At 36.8% G+C, this 26,524-nt stretch overlaps 1 protein-coding gene across 2 annotated transcripts in view; it reads right to left on the bottom strand.

The window, feature by feature from the left end:
• CADM2 (cell adhesion molecule 2) overlaps positions 1–26,524 on the bottom strand; it is a gene marked incomplete at both ends in the record, with an annotated part of 618,340 nt that overhangs the window by 91,122 nt on the left and 500,694 nt on the right. The window contains 3 exons of one of the 2 annotated variants that reach the window (XM_080612961.1): positions 6,005–6,175; positions 11,648–11,785; positions 14,168–14,320. In XM_080612961.1, the coding sequence (XP_080469087.1) occupies positions 6,005–6,175; positions 11,648–11,785; positions 14,168–14,320 (462 nt within the window). Of the gene's footprint in view, positions 1–6,004; positions 6,176–11,647; positions 11,786–14,167; positions 14,321–26,524 lie in introns of those variants that run through there. The other variant, XM_080612962.1, reaches the window with a different exon arrangement.

Below are 26,524 nucleotides of genomic sequence, written 5' to 3'. Positions count from 1 at the left end.
AATCATGCAAATATTTCCAGATTTTACTTTCAGCTGGTGTGTCTTTCAGAGTGTCACACAACATAATAAAGAGATGATCGTAAGCAATTGAGAATGACCCTTTTCTTGCTTTCTTTTTAGAATACCTTATTTCATGCAGCACTATATGAACGTATATTATAATATATACTATATTTAATAGTGTATATTTTCACATATTTACACATTCACACACATATATTTAATATATCTTCACTTATTTTTGTTCAGAATGTGTAACTTTAGAAACTGGGTTCCAACAAAAACTTGAAACTGTTTAAGTAAAAATAATGGGCTAAACTCTCTTAGTGAGTAATGTAGGTCTTTGATAAAATTACTCTGCTTTACACCAGCAGAAAATCCAAACCCATCCTGTTGTCAGAGAAACCTCCATCTGTGAATACATCAGAAATCCCAGTAGTACACTGTTGTTCCAAACTCACACATGCACACCATGTTCTACATGGCTGCACTAGTGCATTGCTGATTTGCCCCTCTGTACTTGGCTGCATTCAAGGTGGTTTGTTTGCTTAATTCAAAATCAATATGTTTATTTCCCGGTCAACAATTCTAACATTCTCTTGGAATAGCTGCCTAATTTTAAAGTCAAGTTCAGATGTTCATTGCAAAAGAATCTAATAACAACCCACAAATGAAGAAATGGCCTATTACACAAACACAGTTGGAATACCCTGTAAGAAGCAAGTTAGCTGATGGCTACAGACTTGTCAGACCGACAATTCACTGCACATCTGTGTCTGCCAATATAGAATTTACTCAAAATTGCCTCTCTAGACACTTCTTTACATAACACATATTTAGCTTATTAGTGCTGTCATTTGGGAGCGTGGTCAGCTTTTGAGCAAAATCTCACGGAGTCCATTAGCACGGATCACATCACAGCTGCCATTTTAGAATCATGATGATTAGGTTTGAAGTTCAAATGATTTGATTCCACTTTAAAGCTTCAAAAGAAGTCTCCGGGGCAGACTTACACAATTAATTTTTACTGATGTCTGCTGGGTAATTTACTGTAGTCAGAGAACCTTCACTAAGGTAAGGTAACAACCACTGCGTAATTTTATGGCGCTCTGTTCAAGTAGGAAGCAGCGTGTTGGCTGGCTTCTGCTCTGGGAAGACCTGGAGGAATGCAAAGATGCTGCTTCTGAGAAACAAGATGTATACGAGACATTAAAGAGGGATAAGCGCATTCACTAACCTCCCAGATGTGGGCCAGAATTTGTACTTGCCCTCAAAATGTCTTTTCAAGAGTGTGCACAAGGACTTAGAGTAGACAGCCTAGCAAGTATTGTACTGAGAAGCTCTTAAAATTGAAGTACTGCACCTGTGATACTTTAATACAGGAACAAAGAATGCATTCCTAGTTTAGTTTGAATGTAAAAGTAAGCAATGAAATTAAATACCCCTGTGAGATCCGTATTTATCACTTACAAGAAGCACTTCCTAATAACCAGTGTCAGCTAGGCTGACAAGCAAACTTCAGAACAAAGCCACAGGGGATACAAGTCTATTTTAGGTTTACTGTTGACAGTAAGGGTCAGAGGAAAAATAAACTCAGCAAGCAGTGTCGTGCTACCACAAACCTCTGCTGGCCAAGCAGAAACTAAATAATGGCCAAACCTTTCAGCACGACAAAGACTTGGGCAATTGGGCTGCCCTTCAGTGCACACAGCATGATATATAGAATAACAAGATTAAACACAAGTGAGACATAACATAAATTTGTGATAAATAAAGCTCACAAGACTACAGAAGCTAATTATCCCAAAGTCTGGAGTGGGGTACAGTATGCTTACCTTACTGCATCCCTATTATTTTAATATTTGATATCTGCAAAGGTAATATGGAAAGTTTTGCGAAAAGGAGGATTGATCATGGTCTCCTTCAAGATATCTTTCTTTTGGTCAAGCTATAAATAATATAGGTAATCTCTACTTCTAGATCAAACCATTAAAAAAATGGAGTGGCAGGAGGACTCAGACATTATTTCTATTAAATACACAAATACATATTAAAAGAAAATAAAACCTTTTTTATCTTACAAGTTTAGTTTGCAGCTTCATTTCATGTACTAGGGAAATCTGATTTGATTGCTTTATCATGCTAACAGAAGCTAAGATTTGTGTAAGGGGAAGAAGAGGAAATAAAGTATATTCTGTATTGATATTGCTGCTGATGGCATTACTGGCTTTCGTTTTGTCATGTTTACTTCCTATTAAAGCTGATGATAAAAACAGCTATGTGGACTCATAAGCACCTCTATCTACATCTCTCCATGGACTTATTACAAATATCTGTTTCATACAGTCTCATCATGTAAAGACAGATTTAATTTTATTCTATCTTTCACTAGAATAAATAATAAACCTGTCATTCCAACTATTACACTGCTTTCCTTTTTCTCTACCTATCACCCACAGTCCTGTAATTCCTACTGTTCAGTCGCTTTCCTTTTCTTTGTGCTTTTTGTTTTGATGAAACCATATGTTTCCTCCATTGTCAGGGGCTAGCTGCTTGAAACAAAGAAGGCTTTTTACTTTCAAGCATAATTATACAGGACAGAAATGGCCAGACAATTTATTATTGTTCTTTTTCTCTAGCCTGTGATGATACACTGATAATTGGTAAGGAGCATCCATGTACCACAGACAAAATCCTTCAGATTTTAGGAAAGTGTTTAAAAACCAAGAGCAGTTCCAGTAGGTGATGCCCAATCATTGTGCATCCATTCTCTGCCCAACTGATGCTCAGCTATGCTGTTCTGTTTGTCCATTTTAAGGTACTTGCTTATCATTCTCCCATAGCACTCTGCTCAGCAGAAATGCCTCCGGGACATTAGAACAAGTGCTCTGTGGAGCAATGCCGCACTACTTGCTTGTGATTTTGGAGCCTACAGGACATCAGATTAACAAATTCTCCTGACTTTTCTCGTGGGGTCCTATAATCCATCTGCTTTGTCAGCACTATTTTTGAACTGCTGTCAGGTGGCACTAAGGATATATTGGGTCAACTCACATTGGTTCCCGTGAGCATGTCTCTCATTAATACAAATAGGATATTTCATATGTTTGAAGTCCTATGGATTGATGGAAAAATCCAGTGACTGCAGTAATACCCACAAACGATGGTGAGCAATAGCAGGAGAATAAAATGCAGAGCCCAGTTCCAGTGCGATGTACTCCATTCAGAGTCTTTGGGATTGCTATAGTAAATCACCCTTCTCCTCTTTTTCCTTCAAGTCTCTCTGCTGAACCACATCATTAGTTCCCTGAGTCTCCTTTTCATTTTACAAAGTTTCCATTAGAAACCCACCCAGTGTAAGACTTCTGAGTATGTTGACCATGGAGATGTAAGTGGTAAGAAAAGAACAATAATTGCCTGTTCTTAGTCTCCTTGCCACCAATACTGAAATACTGCTTTCTCTATGGTTTTAAATGTATTTGCACCCTCTCTTCTAAACTTCAAGTTCTTTTGGCACATTGTTCACTTGTCTTTCCATGCATTATGCCTCTGTACTAGTGCTGAAGAGTATTAAATTGATTGGTGGAAAATTAATGGAGCAAGCAGGAATGCAGAGAATAATTGCTTGTGCATTGTGGCTTTTAACAAGCTGGCAGTCTGAAGGGGCAGTAACAAAAAGCATATTAGTAACTGCAAATGCCCGGTGCAGTTTGTCCTTGTTAGAAAACTTCAGTGAACCCACAGAAGAGAGAGAAGTCTTGCCCAAAACATGATGCAATGGGAACATGAACCCCACAGCTATTTAGCAAGGCAATGTCTTGCTACCTAGGATGCAAATCAGAAGGAAACAGCAAACATTCAAGAAGCTTTATATATACAAGACCACAGAAAGGCTTCATCACCTTGTGATCTTATGATGCTCACACAAACCAGAACCGTACCCTTATCCTTGAATCACACTACATTTCAGTCTCTGTAAGTCATTTTAAACCTCATATTGCTGGCTTATTTCTCTATCTATTATTCCATTCAATTTGGTTCCTCTCCTCTAGTGCCAACATCTCGAGCAGGGCACTGAAGGAAGAGTAAGCAATTTAGAAGTGAAGGCATGGGCCAGCTCAGTGGCTGATGGTTGTGGGATTTAAATCCAAGGAAATAAAGCGTTAAGGATCCATGTCTCTGGTACAGATGTCATTTGAACACGTCAGGGGAAGCAGGTGTTTAATAGCCTTTTGTTGAAGAAAGGGTTTGATCTCCTTCAGCAAAATGATGGGTAGAACATTTCAGAAAACAGCTTTTTTCAGTACATAGTACTTATGGACGCTAATCCACATCCTCCTCATTTTCAGACTTTTACGCAGATGGCTTTTTAGCAATACTGTCAGCTTCTGTGCATGGAGTGCTCTTGCTTCTACTGCATTTTACATGCGCTACAAGCCTTTGATGCTTATGGAAATATCGCTGTTTAGAAACAAGTTATGTGTGCCAGCAGTCCTTGACATGTTATGTTGGGAACTAGTTGCAGTTACTGGAAGCTTGTCTGCTTTACAGACAAGCTTGTCTGCTTTATAACAGGTTGATTACACCTACCCTAGGTACAGATTCATGAAAGGTTTCTTCCCTTCACCTGATGTATTTTGCAAATGCCTGTTTTTGCTAGCTGGCAATCACAGAATCATCAAAGTACAGTTGTTCTGTAGAAATCCACATAGCTGTACCCTGAAGAATGGTGGGTATAATGCAAGTAAATACGAAAACACCGTCTGATGGTGAATAAGTGTTCTCCTGAGTGTGTCACAGTTTGTAAGTGAAGAAGAAAAATGACTCAAAGGACATCATGACTTCAGAGTAGTGCACACAGAAACATAGGCAGGTTCATTCAACTCTGAAGCAATGCACTGTGGAAGACATCAAGTTTCCAGAAATACTGTTTGAAAAAATAAACCAATATATAAAGATACAAAACACCTGAAGTTTGGATTATTGTCCTGGTTCAGCAGTAGCAGTCAGTTTTTGACTTCCGGCCTGGGAACAGAGCTGATAACACCGATGTTTGGTCTGACCAAGGACTTTGTGAGTCTCATGCTCTGCCAGGGAGGAAGGGAAGCCGGGAGGAAGCAGGGACAGGACACCTGACCCAAACTAGTCAAAGAGGTATTCTATACCACAGCACGTCATGCGCAGGATGTAACAGAGTTACCCGGAAGGGCTAGATCACTGCTGGGTGGGGGTGAGTTATCAGTCGGCAGGTGTTGTATTCACTTCCCTTGTTATTTCCTTTATCATTATTACTATTAGTGGTAGCAGTGGTGATTTGTGTTATACCTTAGTTATTAAACTGTTCTTATCTCAACCCATGGCAGTTGCATTCTTTCGATTCTCCTCCCTGTTCCTCCAGGAGCTGGGGGAAGAAAGGGTGTGGGGAGGGAAGTAGACTGCATAGTTCTAATTTACAGCCTGGGCTTAAACCACGACGATTATCTAGAGCAACATCCTGTATAGACAAAACCTAAAAATAAATTATAAAGGGCTTTTCCTACTGGTCTTGTATTATTAACAGCATTAAACAGAGTTTCATTAACAGAATTCAAAGTTATTGAGGCAGTCTGCTGAGAACTTTGCTTCTTCATACCCTTGTTTTTAGATACTTTCAAGGAGAACTGTGAAGTACTACGATCTTGATTTGTAAGAACTCCTTCACATTGCTGCAATGATAAATGCATTTCCACTCTATCATTTCTCAAAGCAAACCAGGAACTCAGTCCCATAGTGTTTTCACTGGTAAAGCTCATAACAGACTTTTTTGAGTTACTCCTGTAAAAAACAACAACAATATCCCCCACCCCCAAACCAACCAACCATAAAATACAGAACAGAGAAGCTGCCTAAAAGAAAGACGCTACCCATCTGCACAGTACCAGAGATTTTTATAATTTTCCCAGAACAGAAACTCTGAAACAAAACTAAACTATAAAAGCAAGCATACAGAACGTGTATTACTTACAGTGTATTTCTAGAACCTGCATTGCTATCTGAGGTGTAGAGTTTAGGGACTCGTGATCTACTCTGCAACTTACAACTGCACCGTCATCACTGCGATCTGCTAGGAAATCCAGCGTGCTGCTGACTGTGAATGTTTTCCGATTTGCATCTTCTTCTTTTAAGTATTTAACATCTGAAAGAAAGAACAAACGTCTTCAATGTTTTGGGGAAAAGGAGTCCAGCATTAGAAAGCTCAATTATCTATCACAATTGAAAAAACAAGTCTTTCACATCTGTACTGGTCTCTTCAAAACAAAATCAGACTGAAGTTATTCCTTACCTTGCTTTGATTGTAAGAGCTGAATATATATATTGAAAAGGGACATTTTAAAACTGGTTACAGGATACTGCACTCACATACTAATACACAGATATTACAAAATTTGTTACTAATACATGGATATTACTAAAGCCATGTAAACTAAGGGTTGCATGCAGGTAGTCACATTAATCCTGTGCTTACTATATTCAAGGGTTATTCTGTTCTTTGGCTAGAATTATGATAATTTATAAACTGAACTAAACCGAAGTACAGCTATTGATGGTGATGAACAACTGTAAATAGAGTGTGTCACAGTATTTACTGGAATCTACAGACAAGTCCCAAGAAGACTTGAAATAAAATTACTTCAGAGACCTTGCACTCACTGCTTTATATCATGTTAAACTGGACTACTGCTTTTGTGCAGATTCGCTTAAGTCTCTGACAGTTTTCAGCCCAGATACTAAAGTGTGGGGAGCCTTCAGCTACATTTAAGTATTCAACTCAGCTCAAGGTTAAGGTTCAAATTCAGAAAGTTCTGTTGTAGGACAGACATGTTAGATCAGAACTGAAGATTAATGTATTAACTGCAACATGAGATCTTCTTGTTTCATTTAGTTCATGACTACTTATAATACTTACTGATTTGAATGTATTTCAGCAAAAGAGCTCGTTACAGTGATTTGTTACAAGGAAAGCTTTAAAAGACATATATAAACACATAAACATATATATTCAATTACACTGAGATTGCATATGTCCTCTGTGTCCCAAAAAAAGAAAAACTGAGAGGTTTCTGTCTTACAAATTATACTAAATCCCATTAGAGAAGAAGATGACCTAAATAAAATTTCAATGAAATGTCAATTTTAGAAAGCAAATCTTAAATGGCTTAAGCTACATCTTTTTGGATGGAAAATACCTCTGAAATCAGAGAGGTGGTCTTTTTCATTGCCTCCAGATAGATGAAGACACCACAGTTACACAATATCCATTTTCCCATAAGAAAAAATTATTTCTCGTATACAAGCATTTTTCTGTAAGTTTTTTTTCGCTAAGCTTAAAGAGATTTCAATTTCTGCCATGGTGACTATTAATATTTAGGGATCCATAGGTGAGAGAAATATTGACCAGGGCTAAAGCAAATTTATTATAATGAAAACAACAAACGCCTTCACTAATATTTAAAGCAAACACATGAGACTTTGTTCCCAGAGTTAGGTTTCCAAATTGAATAATAAGCACCTATATAGATAGCTGTTTGCTTACAAGTAATGCACACATGCCTTTGCTTACTGACTGCAGGTGGAGGACAGACAGCTCCTGAAAACATCAACAACTTTAATTTCACTGAGAGATTGTGGATGCTTAATCCTTTAGAAAAACAAAACCAATTAATCCTAAACAGATGTTTAGAAGCCTTTCTCTAGACAACTATTGTTGGGAAGAGTTCAATTCCTAGAGTTAATTACCTCCGTAAAAAGGATGGTGATACTGCTCTATAAACTTGACATCCTCATCAACAGAAATATTTATCTTGTCTACTTTATCAGCTGCATCTTCTTAGATGTTTCTTCATGGCAAAATGTTGTAATTGTGTGATTGTAATATATGCTAACTGAATGTAAGCCCAACTGGATGTAAGAGCAGTGGAAATCAGGTACTGAGTATGTTACCACATGGTAGCATTCAGGATATTTACCCAGGGTTTTTACAGAAATTTGTAATATGCCTACTGCAGTAAATGATTTCATGCATTTCCTTTCTACTCCTCTCTCTCCTAAATACCTCCTTGAAGAAAAGGTTTAACAAAAAGATCCATTACAGAGGCACTTTCTCTGGCTATCACTATCACTGTCCTGCATTAATAATAGCACAGCCAGCAAGTCAAGGGAAGTGATTCTTCTCTCTTCAGCAAGTGTGTGGCAGCTTCTAAAGCACTAGGCCCACTTTTGAGCTTTCTGGTACGAGAAAGATTTTGGCAAATGTGCAAGGATCGATTACAATAGCTGGGTTTGTTCAACCTGAGGAAAAGAAGACTAAAACCAGATCAAAATGCTGCCTTCAAGTACCTAACGTGTGGTCATGGAGATTCAAAAAACACATTCCACTCAGAGGCATACAGCAAAAGCTGACAGGCAGTGCACACAAGTTACATCAAGACAAACACTGATTTTGTATCATGAAATATCTACATATAATGAAAATTCTCCACAATAAAGGCTTTCAAATACTGAAACATCTAGATCAGATAGACTGTGGAACCTCTGACATTTCTCAAAATTGAATTGGGGAAGACCTTTAGCAACCTGATCTAACCATTGAACAGAGATTGGGCCATATGAAATCATGTCAACTATGTGCTCACTTCTATGACTCCAACAAATAGGCGCACATACATATATGCTTGTATTAATACTGGTTTATATATCATAAGTATAGATGTTTGACAGGGAAAATAGTAATTACAGAATGTCTATCATTCATTGTTCATTGGCAACTATTTATAAAGGCACATACTTGGAACATCCATATAGAATACCTCATCTTTTAAAAAGACAGTTTTGCTGTTTTTACGTGACAAGTATAATTTTTGTTTACATTTAAAATCAAATTCTGACATGAAATGGCTTTGCCGAAGAAAATTTCATCTTCGTTTTAGAAGTTTATCAAGTCAAAATGTTCAGTGCCTTTCCGAATTCTTTGTGTGTACTAAAAAACATAAACCAATTCAAGATGTCTTAATCCGTTGCAACAAAACAAACTGATATTATCTTACTTATTTTTGAAGCCAAATTTTGCTAGGGGAAAAAAATAATCCATTAAAAAATATTCCTGAAACCTAAAAATAATTTCTTACATAATGCTGTTAAAAGAGCATATAACAAATTTGGTTGGAAAAATAGATTTTTTTTCTTTACAAAATTATGTATTTAGCTTCTCCAGTATCTTTGCGTTAATAGTATTCAAGAAATGTCATCAGAATGCTAAACTGCAGTTCTCTTTGTTAATGTGGTGCATATATGAAACAGAATGCTAAAGTAAAAGGCATGGTACTCAGTACTTCAGTCTCCCTCATTACTAGCAGTCTGTCTCATTACTAATACTTACTCTATTCAAATGGTATTCCTTTACCAGATGATGATTCCTTTTTTGAGTAATAGTAATGGAGCTACAATTTTAGAATGGCTTTTTCCCCTTTGGTGCAACTCGGAACTCAATGCATCATTTATATTCTTTTTCGTCATGTATAATACACTGTAACACAATTGGATTTACTGGTGCTAGACAGATGAACTCCTAACCTTTAATGTCAGCTGCATTAGCATATAATTTCAGATCTATTTTCTCAGATTTATCATTTCACCTTTTACAGTGCACAAAGCTAATGTAACTTTTGCTGATGCCACTGCAAACTGGTTAGGTTATTTTATTTTTAACCTTTGTGAAATGGCAATGTGCTCTTCAGAAGACCTAGAAAACTAAACTGAAATGAATGTGCTCAGTATTTTCATTTCTGGATTTTTTTTTTTCTTTACTATTCCTTTTCACACATCTTCCTTGTTCCTTCCCCACCTCCCTTTTTTAAAGAAAACCATCCCTTAAGGAACTGTTGAGAAGAGCAAATTAGTTAAAGAGTCACATCACCAAATCACTTCCTGACTTCAATGACATGCTGAAATAACAGCAAAGTTCTTACATCAGATTATAAAATAAAATCTTTAATACAAGTTATTTCAGTATTGCCTTGCTGCTAGGTCAACTGTACCAGTGGTTCCCTAAATGTACTGATATTGCTTAGAGTAATTTTCAGTATTCACATGTCTTGAATTTACATATTCATCCTGTCGTCTTTCTGAGCTGACAGGATCTATGCTGTGCCATGTGCGCTAGCTGTGCTGGCAAATTCTTCTTTTTAATTATGTTTGATGCCTTTCTTTCAGTAATTTCCCTATGGCTGGAAAGAATAGGTCTCTGCTTCCTCATTTTCTATCCTTGTTACAAGTACTCAAACACATTTCAAATGACTCCAGCCTAAAATTCCTGTGTCTTTCAATATGCTCTGGAACAGACTGGGTTCCTTGGGTAATCAACTGCAATCTCCTTTATTTACCAATTTCATATCACAGCTACGGTTGTGTACATTGAACTGTGGTGTAGAATAGTAAAGGAAGATTAATGGACTTTGTAATTAATGCTGAAAAATTGCTTGAGGCAGTTTATTGAGCTAACAAAATCCACACCACCAGACAAATATGAGACAAAGCAGATAAAGCTGTTGTTTGGTTGGGGTTTTGTTGTAGTTGTTTCATATATATTAAAAAAAGCTACACTTAAAAGGTGGATTTTGAATCATTTATTGATCTGGTCTTACTGCACAATGAAGTGACATGAATAAATACCAGTATCTTATCCTTTTTATTCATCTAATATATAATGGGACCTCAGCTGGCAGTGGAGATGTGACTAAGCCTTCTTTTATAGGAAGCTTTGCCCATCCATTTGCCAAAAAGGATTTTAAACTATCACAGCATTTCTGAGACATGGACTACAAAACTAAGTTTGAAGTAAAGAACTTAAAAAGTGAAAGAAAAGACAGAAAAGAAATAGATACCTTTATATGCAACTCTTTCCTATTTTCTTGCATCTTCAAAGGCAAACCCATGCTTTCAGCTTTGGCTTTAGTCACCCCATGACTTTTCAGTTACAGCACACTTCGTCCAATTCTCCCCAGTCCTTGTGAAGTTCTCCTCAGCCCCTTTAAAGTCTATCTTCTCCCTGCTCCTCACCACAGGCTCTCAGCATCCTCACCTCAGCTGCAGGTTCCCAGTCTCCCAATCAAGATTCCTTCAATTGTTACAACCTGACTCTTCTGCATCAAAGCAGGCTTCATAACTCCCCTACTGGAAAAACAATCTCCTGTCTTCTCCAGATGGTTCTGCCTCACCCAATCACTTAGAGTGTAACATAAAACTGGCAACCGACCAACTGAGACGTGTGTCATATTAAAAAGGCAAAAAGAAATTAAAAGGTTAAATATCTGCAGTGAATGGTATGGCTGTGATAACAGTAATCCCCAAAATATTTCCCTGTGAAGCTGAGTTTATTAAGCTGAAGAGAGTTCAAAGCAATTCAAAACATCAGTTTCTACCATTTGAAGAAACAAAATAAAAAGATGGTTATATGACCAATCCAGTAATTCACAATCATTTCCTTACCTACCACTGATTCATTTAATGATTAAATATGAGAAACTTTACAAACATGAATTAAAAAATACAATTCTACGTAATGTACAGCTTTGACTATTGGATCAAATGACATCAAAGTTCTTTCAAATACCTTTAACTTCTTTGTCATTCTTGAACCATCTGATGTCAGCTGCTGGTTTACTCCCAGATGTCTTGCAAGTAAGCTGCATCCTCTCTCCCTCCATAACTGGTGAGGTAAATCCAGTGATTTGCGGCTTCTCGGGAACACCTAACAAGCAAACAAGCAAAATGGCAGCAACTGACACTATCAGAGACAAGAATATATGACCAGCATAAAGTTCACTTCCTTATATGTTCTAAATTCAGGAAATAATTCTTTGCCCTGTCAGTGAATCCTGTTTCCTATTGCAAATAAAATGTCAATCTCAACTGCAATTGATTCTAAAGATTTAAAGAAAATAGAAATTACCTACTTTTCTAAGCGAAACAGGCTATATTTTAAAAACCATCTTATCTATGTATATTCTGCACGAGGCTCTAGTCTGAATTGTTATTATAAGGTTTAAACTGATCTGCACAGCAAGGAGTACAGCTGTGAAAATAAAATGTGACTGGCAACAGAAAGCTGAAGTGATCTAAGTTCAGGACACATATTTAAGCATGAATTATGAAGATTTTCAGACAAAATCCAAGGAAAAGTGAGGATGAAAGTAAATACAGAAGTTTGTTCATACATTATCATCAGACAACAGCTATAACCACAATTCCATTGGCTAATGGAGAATTCCTCAGCTGAATCCCAGTTCTTTGGAGGAGGTTGAATGATCATGACATACTATACGCATAACATTAAATTTGGAACTAGTTACTTTTCTATGAAAAAAGAATTGGGAAAAATTTAATCACTGCAAATATAAATCCATTTGCCTTCTGAAAACACAACAGTAACTTATTTTAAAGTGATACTGATGATGTAATTTTAAAATCTCTGAAGATGTCATTGTTATAACTTGCATCTGCAGTGTTTTGACGCATTTGTATTTGTGGTTAGATAAAGGGATCACTCACAGTAATTGATCCTGTGCCCTGTGTTTCACAATTTGCTTTGTTTACATCTCTTTTCCAAAATGACAGATTACGTACATAAAAGCCAAGCAGCAGTACCTATCGCAGAGTACATTTCTGTAATAAATCTGCTCCTCTCTTTCAGGACAGAAAATGGTGTCTACTATAATACCTTGACACTTAAATCTTCTAATCCATAACAGAGTAGTCAATAAAGAGATTATTAGTACATAAAAGGATAGTTTATCTGATTAAAAGATGTAATACATTTCAAATAGAAAACATACCCTTCTCAGATAGAAGGAGTTCCAAGAGTTTAAAATGTTACTTTGAAATAGAAAATTACAAAACGAAAAAAGATCAGCATCTTAAACCTTGCAGCTTTCTTTCTCGTAAAGTAAGTAGCTGATGTTCTGAGATTTTCACTAAACCCTCTCCCAGAAGGAAGGTAAACATAAAAGGCCTGTGAAAAATAAAGTTACTTTGGTTGATAGATAGTGGCTAGCTGGTTTTTTGTCTTTGTAACACCTTTCTATGTCTTTCTGCCATTTAAAAGGTTGATCTTGTCTGCTCCTCTATTGTTTAGATCATGAGATGCCTCTCTACAGGGAGGATTAACCACAGGCAGTTGTATTCCAGAATATTCTGCTTTGAGTGGGTATTTTTTGTCCTTAATGGCGAAATTGTGAAGAGTTTTGTACAATAGTCTCATGGGGAAAGAAAGGGAGATGTATTTTATATCCTATGCACAAAACCAATTCCCTGGCTAGATTAATGTGAATATTACTGGCGCAGAGATTACATTAGTCCTATTAAATTCAACTGTTTAACTCTCTACATATAAAAGTAAAACAAAAAGAAAGAGTCGAGTTCAGGGACAGGAAAAAGAGAAAAGAATAAAAATCAATCTCTAAAATCATATAACCTCTTAGGTACACAGGTGTGTTTCAATGAACTATAGCAATTTTGGCTGATTGGGCTACTGACATCCATAGAATCATATAAAGCTTCGAGAAGAAACTTTATCTCCTGGGTGTCTCTTGAAATCTGTTGCTTTTCTATGTGTATCTATAACCTTTGGAGAAAACAGCAGAGAACTTAAGAGGATAAAGTATAAAAGAAGCAGCAAACCCAGTGAAAATATGCACTTTATAGAAAAAAAAAAGAAAACAGAATGAGCCAAGAAAATGCACAGGTAAGGAAAAATGATAAAGTTCTAAAGCCCCTTTTGATGTCAAGCTTTCTGATTTCCCCCTCTTTGCCCTACACAACACATTGTTAGGAGATGAACGCATGCACCTTCTTTGCACTTCTGATGCTTTGGATGTAGAGGTTATGTCCATTTTACCGAGCACTCATACCTTGGTATTTGTGTGTTCCCTAATTCATTACCCTGCCACAGCGCTAACAGTAAGAGTCGTTATTTTTCAGCACAGCAGTATGAAACAATAAACATCAGGGAAACAGGATCAGACATTTACATTCATCTTCTGCCAAGCTTTAGAAAAGTTCATTCTTATCATAATTTGCCAAAAGCCGAAGAAGTTTAACATTTGCTTCTTTATGCTCAGCTATTTAAACTTACCCAGAACAGTGAGAAAAGCCTTGGAAGTTTTGACAGGCATAGTAAATAAAGAGCAGGTGTATTGCCCTTCATCCGACAGAGACACATCACTGACACTGATACTCAGCTCATGCCATGAAGCTCGGACCAGCTCAATTCTGTTGTCCCTCAGAGCTGAAAAACAAAAATTCATGTTATCAGGTAAGAAACAGCATATTAACAAAGTGTGGTATCTTACACAAGAGGGTCTATGAAGTAGCCCAGTGAAATCACTTCCTGGAATACAGGGATATGGACACAGCTGTCTTCATGCATAGTAGTTTGTTTTCTCTGTGGAATAAAGTACAAGAGTTCAGCACACTTTAGAACAGTGTATGGAGTGACTTGTATATAAATGTAGAAACTAAGAGACTTCAGTTACTTTTGTCCTTTCTCTAAAAAACCCTATCATTAACTTTGATTTCTGCCTCCCAAACGGCTTTGTTCAGTGCCTAAACCAACTCTTCCCTAAAATCATTTTCTTTTTCATATATTTACAAATGTGGGTGAATATTGAGAATCCTTTTTCATTTACAAACAAACTATGTTTTCAACTAAGAAGTCTAACATTGCATACCCTGCCTACAGATTTTTCCCACATCCATTACTACTCATATTGAGCTGGAATATCAGATTTCTTGAATGCTGTAAGGGTATATCTTATTATGACTATATAAAAAGTTCCATGCATATATAATATATATAATCTAAATATAATCTAAATATAAAATATATAAAATACAAATTAAATATAATATAAAGATATTAAATATAATATAAAGATGTAGTTGTATATAGTGGTTTTATTTTTTGATTATGACTAAAAATCTGATCTTCTATCAGAAAATCCTTCCTAACAGAATTTTGTTTGCATGAAAATCACTAAGGGAAGAGGAGCAGGTAGAGTGACTTAAATTCAAAATGTAACTTTGAGTAATGCTTTAAAATTTTGAATACTTTAAAGCCTACACTTAGATTAACCCACATTTTATATTGAAAACCAGTCAAAACATTCTCAAACATCCCATTTCCTCTGCAGTAAAGCTGTTTCAGGAATCTACACATGTTAATCAAGTAATTCACAGCATAGAAATGCTTGCACCATAAATAAGTAAACACTGTAATTCTCCCAAGCAAACAGTAAAAAATCCTCTATAACTCAGAAAGTTTTGTTGTCTACCTCTAGATTCAAATCTTTGACCTGACAGTACTTGAATCTTCAGTGAGTCTGATTTTACAGTAAGCCTCTGAAAGTCAAAAGTAAAATGGGACTATCATAATTACTGGGAGAGCAATGCTTTAATTTGTGAGAAGAACCAAGATGTTCAAGTCTCTAATGCTGTTCTCACCCAGCTCTTTCTAAAGTCCCCAAAGGCTCTTAGATTTGCTTCTCCTAACATTTATATCTTCAAATGATAAAAACACAGCTTTACTGTGCTGCTTTTGCTACTAGATCTGGATGTTTCTGTGCCATTGCAAGGCTCCAAGAGCTGTCAATACAGAAAGATTTACACCAAAATAAGCAGCTAACATGAAGATTCAGCATCATGTTGCCTTCTAAGGCTTCCAGTCAGGTTTCTTTACAGTGATCTCAAGCTGAATTCCCTGGTTACTTCAGGGTAGACCTGATAAAGCCTGACTTATTCTCTGCAGGGTTTGATGACTGAAAGGTGACAGCTTCAGCAGATCTACCATACAAGCGCGCCATTAACTGCTAGAAGGCCCATCAAAGTGACTGAGATTCTGCGTAACATTCAGAAAATAAATAAGATATCTTCTGGCCAGCCAGAGCAAGAAATGAATAATATGTAGTATGTGATTTAAAAAGTGCATAATGATGGAAAATAGATGCAACATTAAAGCAAACAAGCAAGCAAAACAAAAGCCACAAAATGAGAAACTGTGTATACTGATATACTGACATAACAGCCAAAAAAACAAGCTCAAGGAAACAAAAAGCACACAGAAGCAACCTTCTACCAGCCCAAATAGCAGGCAAAGCTGATGACTGTGGCTTTACTAGCCAAAAGTCCTCACAGCAGTGAAGCTGTTGCTATCTCTGTAGAAGTAGATGGGGACTCAGATTTCCTTTCTCAGCTTTTCAATTCTAGTCAGATGCAAACTGAGCAGACATAGGAATGGCAATTTCACATCACTGATCTCTCATAAAAAATAATTTTCAAAATGACCCAGTGCTTCCACATGGTTTGATTATCACCACCCAGATATACATCAACTGGAGATCAGCAAAGGAAATGGAAAAAACCCCAAAGAAAACAACCCAAAACCCCCTCAGCATCTCATAATTTAGAAATGGTGACTTTTGCCTCCCCTTAATGAGAAACAATTTTAAAAATGCAGTGTATCATCTTACATTATATTTTATTTTAATTTTCAATTGCTACTGCCTTGTGATAAAGATTTATGTAGCTGTTGAAACATTTTTCTATAGCTGGGTAATGTGCAGAATTTCATGCACTAAAAAGAACTGTAATGAACGCCACTTGAGCACAAATGGTCTACAGATGATGCCAACAGCACACCATTTTGACCCTACTGGTAGAGAAAAAAGCAACTGAAGTATAGATCACTTGCATCATCTACATTCCTGATGCTCCCCTCCCTCATTTCCTCCCCTCCACAACTTTTTTAAACTTTGTAAAACACAGAAACTTCATCTCAGCCAATTTGCTGAAAAACTGGTAAAAACCACCACTGATCAGGAGCTGAGATCAGATGCTCCAGGTTTCAGCCCAGAGTGAATTGTTATTGAAAGAACAGAAAGAGAGAGTTTTGTAATGGAAATACCAACACAGAGCCTTTGCAAAAAAATGCTGCAAATAGCACTGACGTAATACTCCTCTGCAGGAAAGCTGTTTGTCAGAAGCATTTTTATAAGCGCTAAGTTTAAATGCAATTAATTATCTGTGCCATCAATTTCAAACCTAAATATCTGTAAGCCTTCCTGCCTGCACAGATTTGACAGCAAACCAATGAGAGAACTCTACTGCTATTGCTTAGACAAGGCAAGCACCTAGGTGGAGCTTTTACAGAGTCTCATTTTCAAACTTTACTCCTACATCCATGTCTATATTCTTAGCTATATATGTTCAGAAAGACACCAGTTTCTCTTATGAAATTGACAACTGTGATAGATGCTAGATGTTCTCTTTTTATTTATTTATTTTTGGTGTTAGGTGCATTTTGCTAAAAGGGTGAAGCTGGATGAGAAAAAAAGTGCCTGCCTAACTGCCTACTCCTTGCTTTCTCACCCTGGGTCAGGGGGTATGAGGTGACTGCTCCCTCGGGACAGCAAATGAGCAGTTGGTGGCACAGGAGAAGCCAGGAGTACTTCTAGCCAGCTAGCAATCTCCAGGCGTGAAGACTTAAGAGGCACAGGGGTCTTGCACATGGGATATTAAACCCTTGCCAAGCCTGGCTGATGGAGCGAAGAAGCCTGTGGAGGCTGAACACAAGCCAGCTACTGAAAAATATCAAATGACAAGTAAAAGCTTGGAGGAGAAGACATTCTTCTCAAGGGGCTGGTGGATGGCAAGGAGATTTATTTACAATACCCTGTATTTGATCTCTTTCAGCAGATCTCAGATTTTAAAGTCTGATCCCATCTAGTTTATTATTCTCTATTTAAAGGACATGAGCTTCAAAAGCTTTCTGTCGGCTTTTTGACTGTTCTTTCTTTGAAGTGATAATTGCCCCAGCCAGGGCAATTTTACAACAAGGTTCAAGCCAACTTGAGGCTCTATCATAGTAGTTTAAATAAAGTACCACAAATGTTCTCTCTTATTTAATTAACATCTGGAAACAAAGACATAGAATATGTATGGGAACATTCTGCATGAATTTGCAGAGTGATACAAAGTAATAAATGGATTTCCTGTATACTGAAATGTCCATGCAATACAAACAGCAGCAAATATCTCTGGCTCCCCACAAAAGGCGGCAGGAAACACCAGGCTTCTTTTTAAAGTGTCTCATACTAAAATACAGCTACTGTGTTGTACCCAGGAGACAGTATTTATTCCTTCACTTTTTAAGAAGCTGATACAAACAACTCCACTTGTATTCCATGGGTAGTTTCTGAATATTACTTATTAGTTGTATTGTGGTAGTGAGTAGGCAGCTCAGGTTAGCACAGAAATGGAAGTTTGGTTCTTAAAGACTCTACAAGCTCCGTCCTCACTTAACTTGCGTGCTCTCCTTGCCTTGCTCCTACAACAAGAAATGTAATTGCATTGTAAATTCCAATATGCCCTAAGTACTTTATTTCAGTTTTCTGTAATTTCCAGGCACATATGATGCAGTTAATTTGCAAGGTATGAAATAATTATGCATAAAATACTTGTTCCTAAGCAGACACACTTCATTTACTTTACCTGTCATTCTCCTTTTCTGTGGAAAAGATTTCCTTTCAGAATGTTTTCTGGCACAGAAACAAGCAGCCTTGAAATCTGAATAGTTTAGGTTATTATGAGTAAAAGATATAGGCATGTATTTCAGTTGCATTAATTAGCAATTGTTGAGACCAAAGACCACTGCAATAAAATGGTCTCCTTGTTCCCAGTCTCAAATACCTGTACTTCATTTTTTTCATAGAAAAACAGAATAATCATATGGAGTCATGTAGCAAAATAGGAATTGCAATAGGAATTATATCAAAGAGGGAAAAGTAACTTACAAATTCACACAGTCATAAAAAAAAAAAGAGAAGCCATATTTCATAAGGGGCAGAAAAAGCAGTTGGACCTGTTATTTGTACTAGCCAGAGAGTAGCATCTCTAATGTTATTTCTCTAAAATGGCTACATTTGACTAGTATTTTGAGTCACATATTTGAAGAATAGGGAAAAAAAACCAAACCCAAAATGAAACAACAGCCCCCTCAAATCCTCCAGAGTAACTTGCAGATGTTTTGACAATACTAACTTGACATATGCTGCTATCCGGGGATTCACTCAACAAAGTTTTCTTCTTTATGTTAGAGCTGTTCCCTCTGTCATGGGAATAATGTGACCATTAGCTGGAACCAGAAAGATTTCTGATACTCTACAGATCGTGCTAAACTCCCAGAAATTTAACACCTGTGACACGGAAACAATCCCCGATTTTCAGGGTCCAACTTTCTGAATGCAGTACCATCATCAAATCTGAAGTCGATTTCAAAGGATTGATATTGTGTTTCCAGATATACCTGGATATACTTGAGACAACCTTTTGATTTGCTCCTAATTAATTCAATACATGAAAATGCCTATAGGGACGATCTAACAGCACTTGCTTATAGTTGTGTATCAAAATCTGACAGGCCACAGACCACCACCTGGAAAGGAAAGTTAAAGAGACAGAAGGGAAATATACAGGAAAACAAACTGTTACTGTGTTGAGTCTTCTAAGCCTTCATACTTCTATTTAAAACATTTCAATATCCTTTAAAAAAATCATATACTCATTATTCTGTTGCACAGTTTGCCCATTTCCAACTGATACACAGTTATCCTATTGATGCCAAACCTATATAGTAGGTACTTGCATGGCATCTGAATTCCTAATATTTTAAAACTTGTCAACTATTTGTATGTAGAAAGAAAATCCTTTTCCTTCCTCTTTCATTTCCAGTCACACAATCTGATTATTTTCATACAGGGAGAGATACAAGGCTAGGGTGGCAGCATGGACATTCAGTAATCACGTTTCCTATTTCTTCATGTGGTGAGGCCATTTTTACCTCTCACTGGAAATGAACATTGCTTCTGTGAAAATATCACTTTTGCTTTTATTACCAGCTGGTCATGATTCCAACAGTGTCCAAAGGTCAGAAAGGCAGCTGATCTCTTAATCAGTCTAGAGCCATGACAGATCTCAGTACTGGCACAGAAACACTGGAATTGAGTCTGCTTTCACAGGCAGAGGGAAAGGCACTTGCTAAATACATTAGAAGTTTCTATTCAACCTATTAGATTGGCTGACGTAAGTACCATTGGAGTCCTTTAAAGATGACATCATTTATAAGTAAAGCTAGCAGAAATAACAAAACCTGAAGCTCACAGATCTTTGTGATCTGTATGAAGAGATCTTTGGCTAATTGGCTGTGAACAGTATACTGCTTGATATTTAGTATACCTTGTTTCATATAGAATATCTGTATTTGCATATACATAATTTACATATAACTTAGTATATACTGTTAGATATTCAGTATATGTATATCTGTAGACACATGATGATTTTTCGCCCATAAGGAAAGTGATCAGCAACACAACTGAGTTCAAACAGACATTCCAAACTGCATCTTTCTGTTTTGCATCCCTCAGATGCTGTGGATATGTCAACTTCACTGAATTTTCCAGCCCATTAATGTATTTACTTATTAAATTCAGGGCATCACTGAGTTTCGTAGAAGGTGTAAGGTAAGGTTTTTGAAATGGAAGGACAGCATAACAATCCTCGGAGATTAGTTTTACTTTCGTTTCAATGCATTTCTCTTTCTCTCTGAACCTTTCTTAAATACTCGGTAATGAAAAGGAAGAAACAACGGGATCAATAAGAATATATTTCTCCTACCTCTAATCATCTGGTCATCTTCTACTTTATGCTCTGGCTTGCAATCTAATAAGAAAAGACTAGACTGTTTTCAGCTCAGAAATACTGCTGAAATCTTTCATTAGCTTATTTAGGGAGAAATCTCCATCAGCAACCTGCTTCTCCCTGTTATATCTTTCAGTTTTTTTGCATGTTGGATAATGCATATGTCAAGGAGTACAGCAAAGTGCCTTTATTATAAGAGGTGCTGACAGTCTCACTCAAGGATCTTCTCTGTGCTTATTGCCTTGAAAAGGCCAAAGCACTGGGGACCCAGAACCTGTTCATACAATGTTATCCATTATTTATCAGGGTGAGCTGTATTTAAAGAAAAGCCTTAGATGCTTATAAAGAAAATCCAAAAAGCAAGGTAATTTCTTCAGTGAGACAAAGACAATTCTTACAATATGGATAAAATGAAAACAGTCTAAGGTGACTTAGAACAATTTATGATCTTGAGCACATCTGCTAAGTGAGGTTTCTCCAACTGTTGCCAACTGACAAAAGAAGGCCAGGATGACTATATGCCCTTCATGAATGGAATAAATATGGTAAAATTTTCCTGCATGCCATGTTTTCTGCACTGGGCTACATTTTCTCTCACAATCATTTTCTGTATTCTCTTCAGTTTCTCTCTTTTGAATATTAACGAAACTTGGCAATGTGCAAAAGAAGAACTTGCCTTTTATGGTGCTTATAATGCCTGGTTTTGGTACTAAAGAGGCACTGCACGTTATGTTCGGCTTGTCGCTTGAAAATCATAAGGATGACATTTATTGTCTAAGCATGTCTTAGAAGATCCGCCTCACTTTCACATGAGAAATTTAAGTTTCAAATCCTTCCAAAACATACAGCTTTTGAACTTTGAAGATGCTTTATTGTTTTGGTATAATGTTTAACTGTGCCCCCCAAAAATAAAACAAAAGCCACATTACTCTTTGACTTACAAGGTCTGCTCATCTGGTTCCCTTTGCAAAGGGGAATTACAAGATTTCCTATTATACTAATGTATCTGGACCTGTGCCACAGCACGGTAGCCTATCAAATCTCTAAAATCATACTTCTCAAATATGCAGCTACAAAAATTAAAATTGCAGAATGATCTGGCAAGGTTAGAGATGGACAGAATTAAAATAAATTAAATTAAATAGATAAAAGTAATTGGTAATCTTATATAGCAAGTTGGAGACTGATATTTTGAAAGCAATAATACAGGAAAGAAGCCCTCAGGATTACAGAGGAAATTACTTAACTATGTGTTCATATGCAGCACCACTCTAAAAACGATGAATCCTATTCTGGGTTGTACTGGTCCTGGCAATTATGGTAAAAGGCAAAACTAATGCTACAATGTTCCAAAACTACATACATCATACTGTGTTATATATTGTAAATTACAGATAGAAACAGGCTCTCAGTTGGGAAGGTGATTTCTGAAAGCCTAATGATGGACTACTAGTGCATAATACTACAGAAATGAAAATAATACAATAGAAAGCTGTAATAACAATCCATACCTACCAAAGAAAATACTAATAGAAGTTAGATTTCACACACACACACTTTCGAGGGTAATACTGAAAACACAAACCAGTCTGTCTTAGGCTAGTGAGAGTTCATTGTAAATGAGAAATACTAGATAATGATGTTATTGAAAGAGAAGGGATAAATAAATACTGATCCTCTTGCAAACTAAAACAAAGGTACATGGATTTCCAAGTTTGCTCTTCTGTGAAGACCAGAGCAGGCAATTTCTCCTCATGCTACTGATGTTGATACTAATTACTGTGTTAGCAGTACCAAAATGATTGCTGACCAAGGCAGAGTAAAGCTTGTTTAGGTATTAAAAACTGTCTAGCCAAACAGCAGAGAGCTCTGCTAAGACAGTCTACATATTTTAAAGAACATCAGTTACAGTATACTCACTTTTTCCTCAACAGACTGCCTTTACAGTCACCGCTGGTGACCCTCACGCGCTGCCTTTATCTTTGGATGCAAAGAACCCTAAAGGGTGGGGAACACAGAATAATGCGGCCAAATTTTACACTTAGCATCACTGGAAATCCAGTTTCTCCTCAAACCGCCCATGTGCAGTATGTTTTTCATATGTGTCTGCAGCTTACCATGTCTTAAGGAAGATGCATAACTGAATTATACCTGTCTTTCTCTAACCTTGTGGATGATGATATTACAGTTCTGCTCATTCCCTAGCTAAACTTAATGATCCCATCATACTGCAAATATTTTTAGTGGCATGAATAAGAAGTACTCATAGTAGAGTCATGCTGATGGTATCGCTTCAGATTTCTTGGAAAGTCACGGTCTTCTAATTTCTATAGCATGCGGTCCTGTTCAAACATCTCAGCAGAATTTGGGGAGACTTCCTCACTTATTACTGATCCAAGAGAAATCTCTCTCCAAGTGAGAACAGCTATAAGATGCTCCTGTTCCTTCTGCACTTCTTGATCATTTATGTAGATGCATAAATTAACATCATTCTTCCTGTAGCAGATGGCTACATTGGCTAGACATGCAGTAGGAATACTCATTCATGCTAACCGCATTAAGAAGTCAGACTCCCTAAATTCCTGCTGCAGCCAGTGGAGCAAGACAGCTTCCTCCAGAGGACAATTAAGAACAGGTCACTGCCTTGAAAATATTACAGAACCTGAACAAACCAGCAAAAAATCATCAATGATTGATATGTATATCTGCAATAAATCCAGCAACTGATTCTAATACCAATGTAGAGTCAAACACTAATGTATACGTCAATACCGAAGATATTAGCATGTTAGTGATGGCTTGCAGATCTCACTACTGAGGGAATTGAAATATGGAACAAAGTATCAGGAGAGATTTGAGATAAGGCTAGTGCAGTTCCAGAGAGGACTCTCAGAAAGCTCTTTGGTGGTTTTAACATCTTTAATGATACAGCCCTTTAAAGTTTTATGAGGTCTCTCATATAGCCTAGCAGCAGACAATCTGCCTCTGAACCACAAGAACACAGATGCTTCCTCTTCTGTGGGATTTGTCTTAGTTTTCTAAATGAAGGTGTACTCTAAAGGAAACTATTAATAAGAAATAGTGATGGAAATAGATAATTAAGGGATGAGAGCATCTCTCATACAAGCGGTGACTCAGAGACTTGGATTGCTTAGTATGAAGAGGCACCAAATCATGAACTTAAACCAAATTCAAAAGAAAAATATGGTCAGCAGAACATTCTAGACCTCTAATTTTCTGGGTAACCTGCTCTAATTGGACATAGCAGGAGAAAAACGTTGGACTAGGTGACCTCCAGAGGTACTTTCTGATGTGAAACATTCTGTGATCTTGTGATTCTAGATGGTTTTGGGGTAAAGAACCTCTGTATCACAAAATTCAGTAATGTGACCAATCCTGAAACACCAACAAAAAATCCCTTTGGTGGATATTCAGTAAGATTAATCTTCTTTAGCTTTTCCCAAGTGATTTTCTCCTCATGGAGGTTTTGGATTTGCACTTAGTTTCTGCAAATATGCTTCTTGTGCAGCTCTATTCTATAAGAATGGCTCCACAAGTGCAGCAACACAATATTTGGAGCACACAGAGGTGGTCAGGCATATTCACCAAGTATTACGGAATATTATCTGGAAGAAAACCACAAGTATTTGACAAGCAATGGCATAGTGTGTCAATATTGACAGCTGCACTGAATAAAAACTCTACTATGAATAAAGGCATTATTTAACAATCAGTAGACACTGGCAGTAACAGATGCATGGAAACATGCTACCATTGGTAGCATTTATTCCTGCTATTTGACATTTTGGGGGCCATTCCCATACACTGGATATATCTGATTATACTAGAAGAAACTTGTCCCTGGACAAAAAACAGCTGAATACATCATGGCTTTTGCATTTAAAAAAATATTGCAGGAATTTTCTTTTTTAAAAATTGGGGGAAAATATTCTGGTTGTTTATTTCTGCAGTTCAAATTGTAGAAGTAGGTAAAGGACTGAAGCCATTAATTTGACACAGAAATTATATATAGAGAGTAACTACCATTTACAGCTACACAGCTAGAGAATGCTACTTATCCCCCACACTTAAAACAGGTGATTAATAATGTTGGTTCTCATGCTACACTTTTCACAACTGGTATAGTCTGAAGACTGATTAAGAAACCACCAAAACAAACCTGTCTTCAGTTTATTAGCTCTGAAGGACAGATTTTATATCATAATTGTCAAATGAATATTTTAAAATTGCATGGAGTTGTTCCAGTGTTAACTGCTTTTTGTGGCTATTTTTAATACACTGTAAATCACTTAAGTATTGGAGACAGAGTCTAAGAAGTGTTTTTGAATTTACTGTGTATTACTGAATTGTATATAGTAGATCAAGAGTGACTTCCAGTTCTGCTTCACAAGCCGGCTGAGACATGGCACCAGCAAAGGAGGTATTTGGCCTTCAGGGCAGTGAATGTAACTACTCTTTCTTGAGCTTATCAACAAAGTGCCCGTCAAAGGACATTAATTGCACATTTGGATGATAATATGTTCACAGCATCAGATGTAACAGAGTGCTTAAGTAACAATCTGCAACACTGGATACATTAACGCTTTTGGTGTCTAATTTATAATATACCATTTTTAATTATACTGTGTCCTTGATTCCTCCTTCCATCTCATCTCTTCACTTTAGAGCTGATTCAGTTAATTCCTTTTTACCTAGCACTCAACTTTTTCCTTCTCTCCAGGTACAAAATTTTAAGATCTCTTATTTTAAAATTATTTAGAAAAAGAAACCTGCTGTCAACACACTTGACTTTCTTTTCCCATCCTACTCCTGGTAGAATCAACAGTTCTGGAAAAATTCCAGGTATCTAATCCACATTCTCCAGCACACAGCAGTGGTTTTGATTCTGTTTTTCATTTGTTTGCAAACTCTGTTTGCCAAGTTTGATGCTTTCCTCAGATCCTTCTCCTGCCCTTCTTTAATCAGGGCGTTTCCAAATTCTACAACCAAAACTTCCTAAATCGAATTTCATGTTTAATTTCTTTCCCCTATAACAGCCTTTAGTATATTCACTATATGCTTGTCTTCCAAAAGAAAATATTTGTCCTGCCTCACTGATTTCATCCTTTCCTGATTTTTATTATTCTTATTCTTCATTGTGCAAGGTGTCTCTGTCCACGGCAGACGGGTTGGAACTTGATGATCTTAAGGTCCTTTCCAACCCAAGCCATTCTATGATTCTATGATTCATCTTCCTTCTTTTTCTTTGAAATCTTTCCTGACTGCACACATGTGGGTACCACCACTCCCTGGAATAAGCTATCTTTGACTCCACTTATTCTTCCAGCTAGTCTTTTCCCCTTCTCCTCATCAATTTTTTAATTGTTAAACTGTTGGCATCTCTCTTAGTAACACTTTCCCCATTTTTTGTACTAAATAATTTTGTTTCCTTTGTGTGATAGGCGATTTCTCTATGACAATGAGGCTGCTAAAAGAAATCATAAGTTTGGGCTAAGCAAATTACATATGAAATATACATCAGAAATACTGATTAGTAACTCTTGAAAAAGGAACAGCACATAAAATATGTTCCTTTATATTTCCAAATATAAACTCTAAAGTACATTTTATCTTTTCTGTAACAGAAGTGCAAAAATGTAACAATTTGCAAGTTTAAATTATTTTACACTTATCAGCATCTTGAGCTGTATTAGGATGAACACTGCCAGCAGGTCCA

The sequence above is a fragment of the Psittacula echo genome (genome assembly GCF_963264785.1).
Source record: "Psittacula echo genome assembly, chromosome: 3".
Taxonomy (NCBI): Eukaryota; Metazoa; Chordata; class Aves; order Psittaciformes; family Psittacidae; genus Psittacula; species Psittacula echo.
This window is presented reverse-complemented; position numbering and strand designations above follow the sequence as displayed.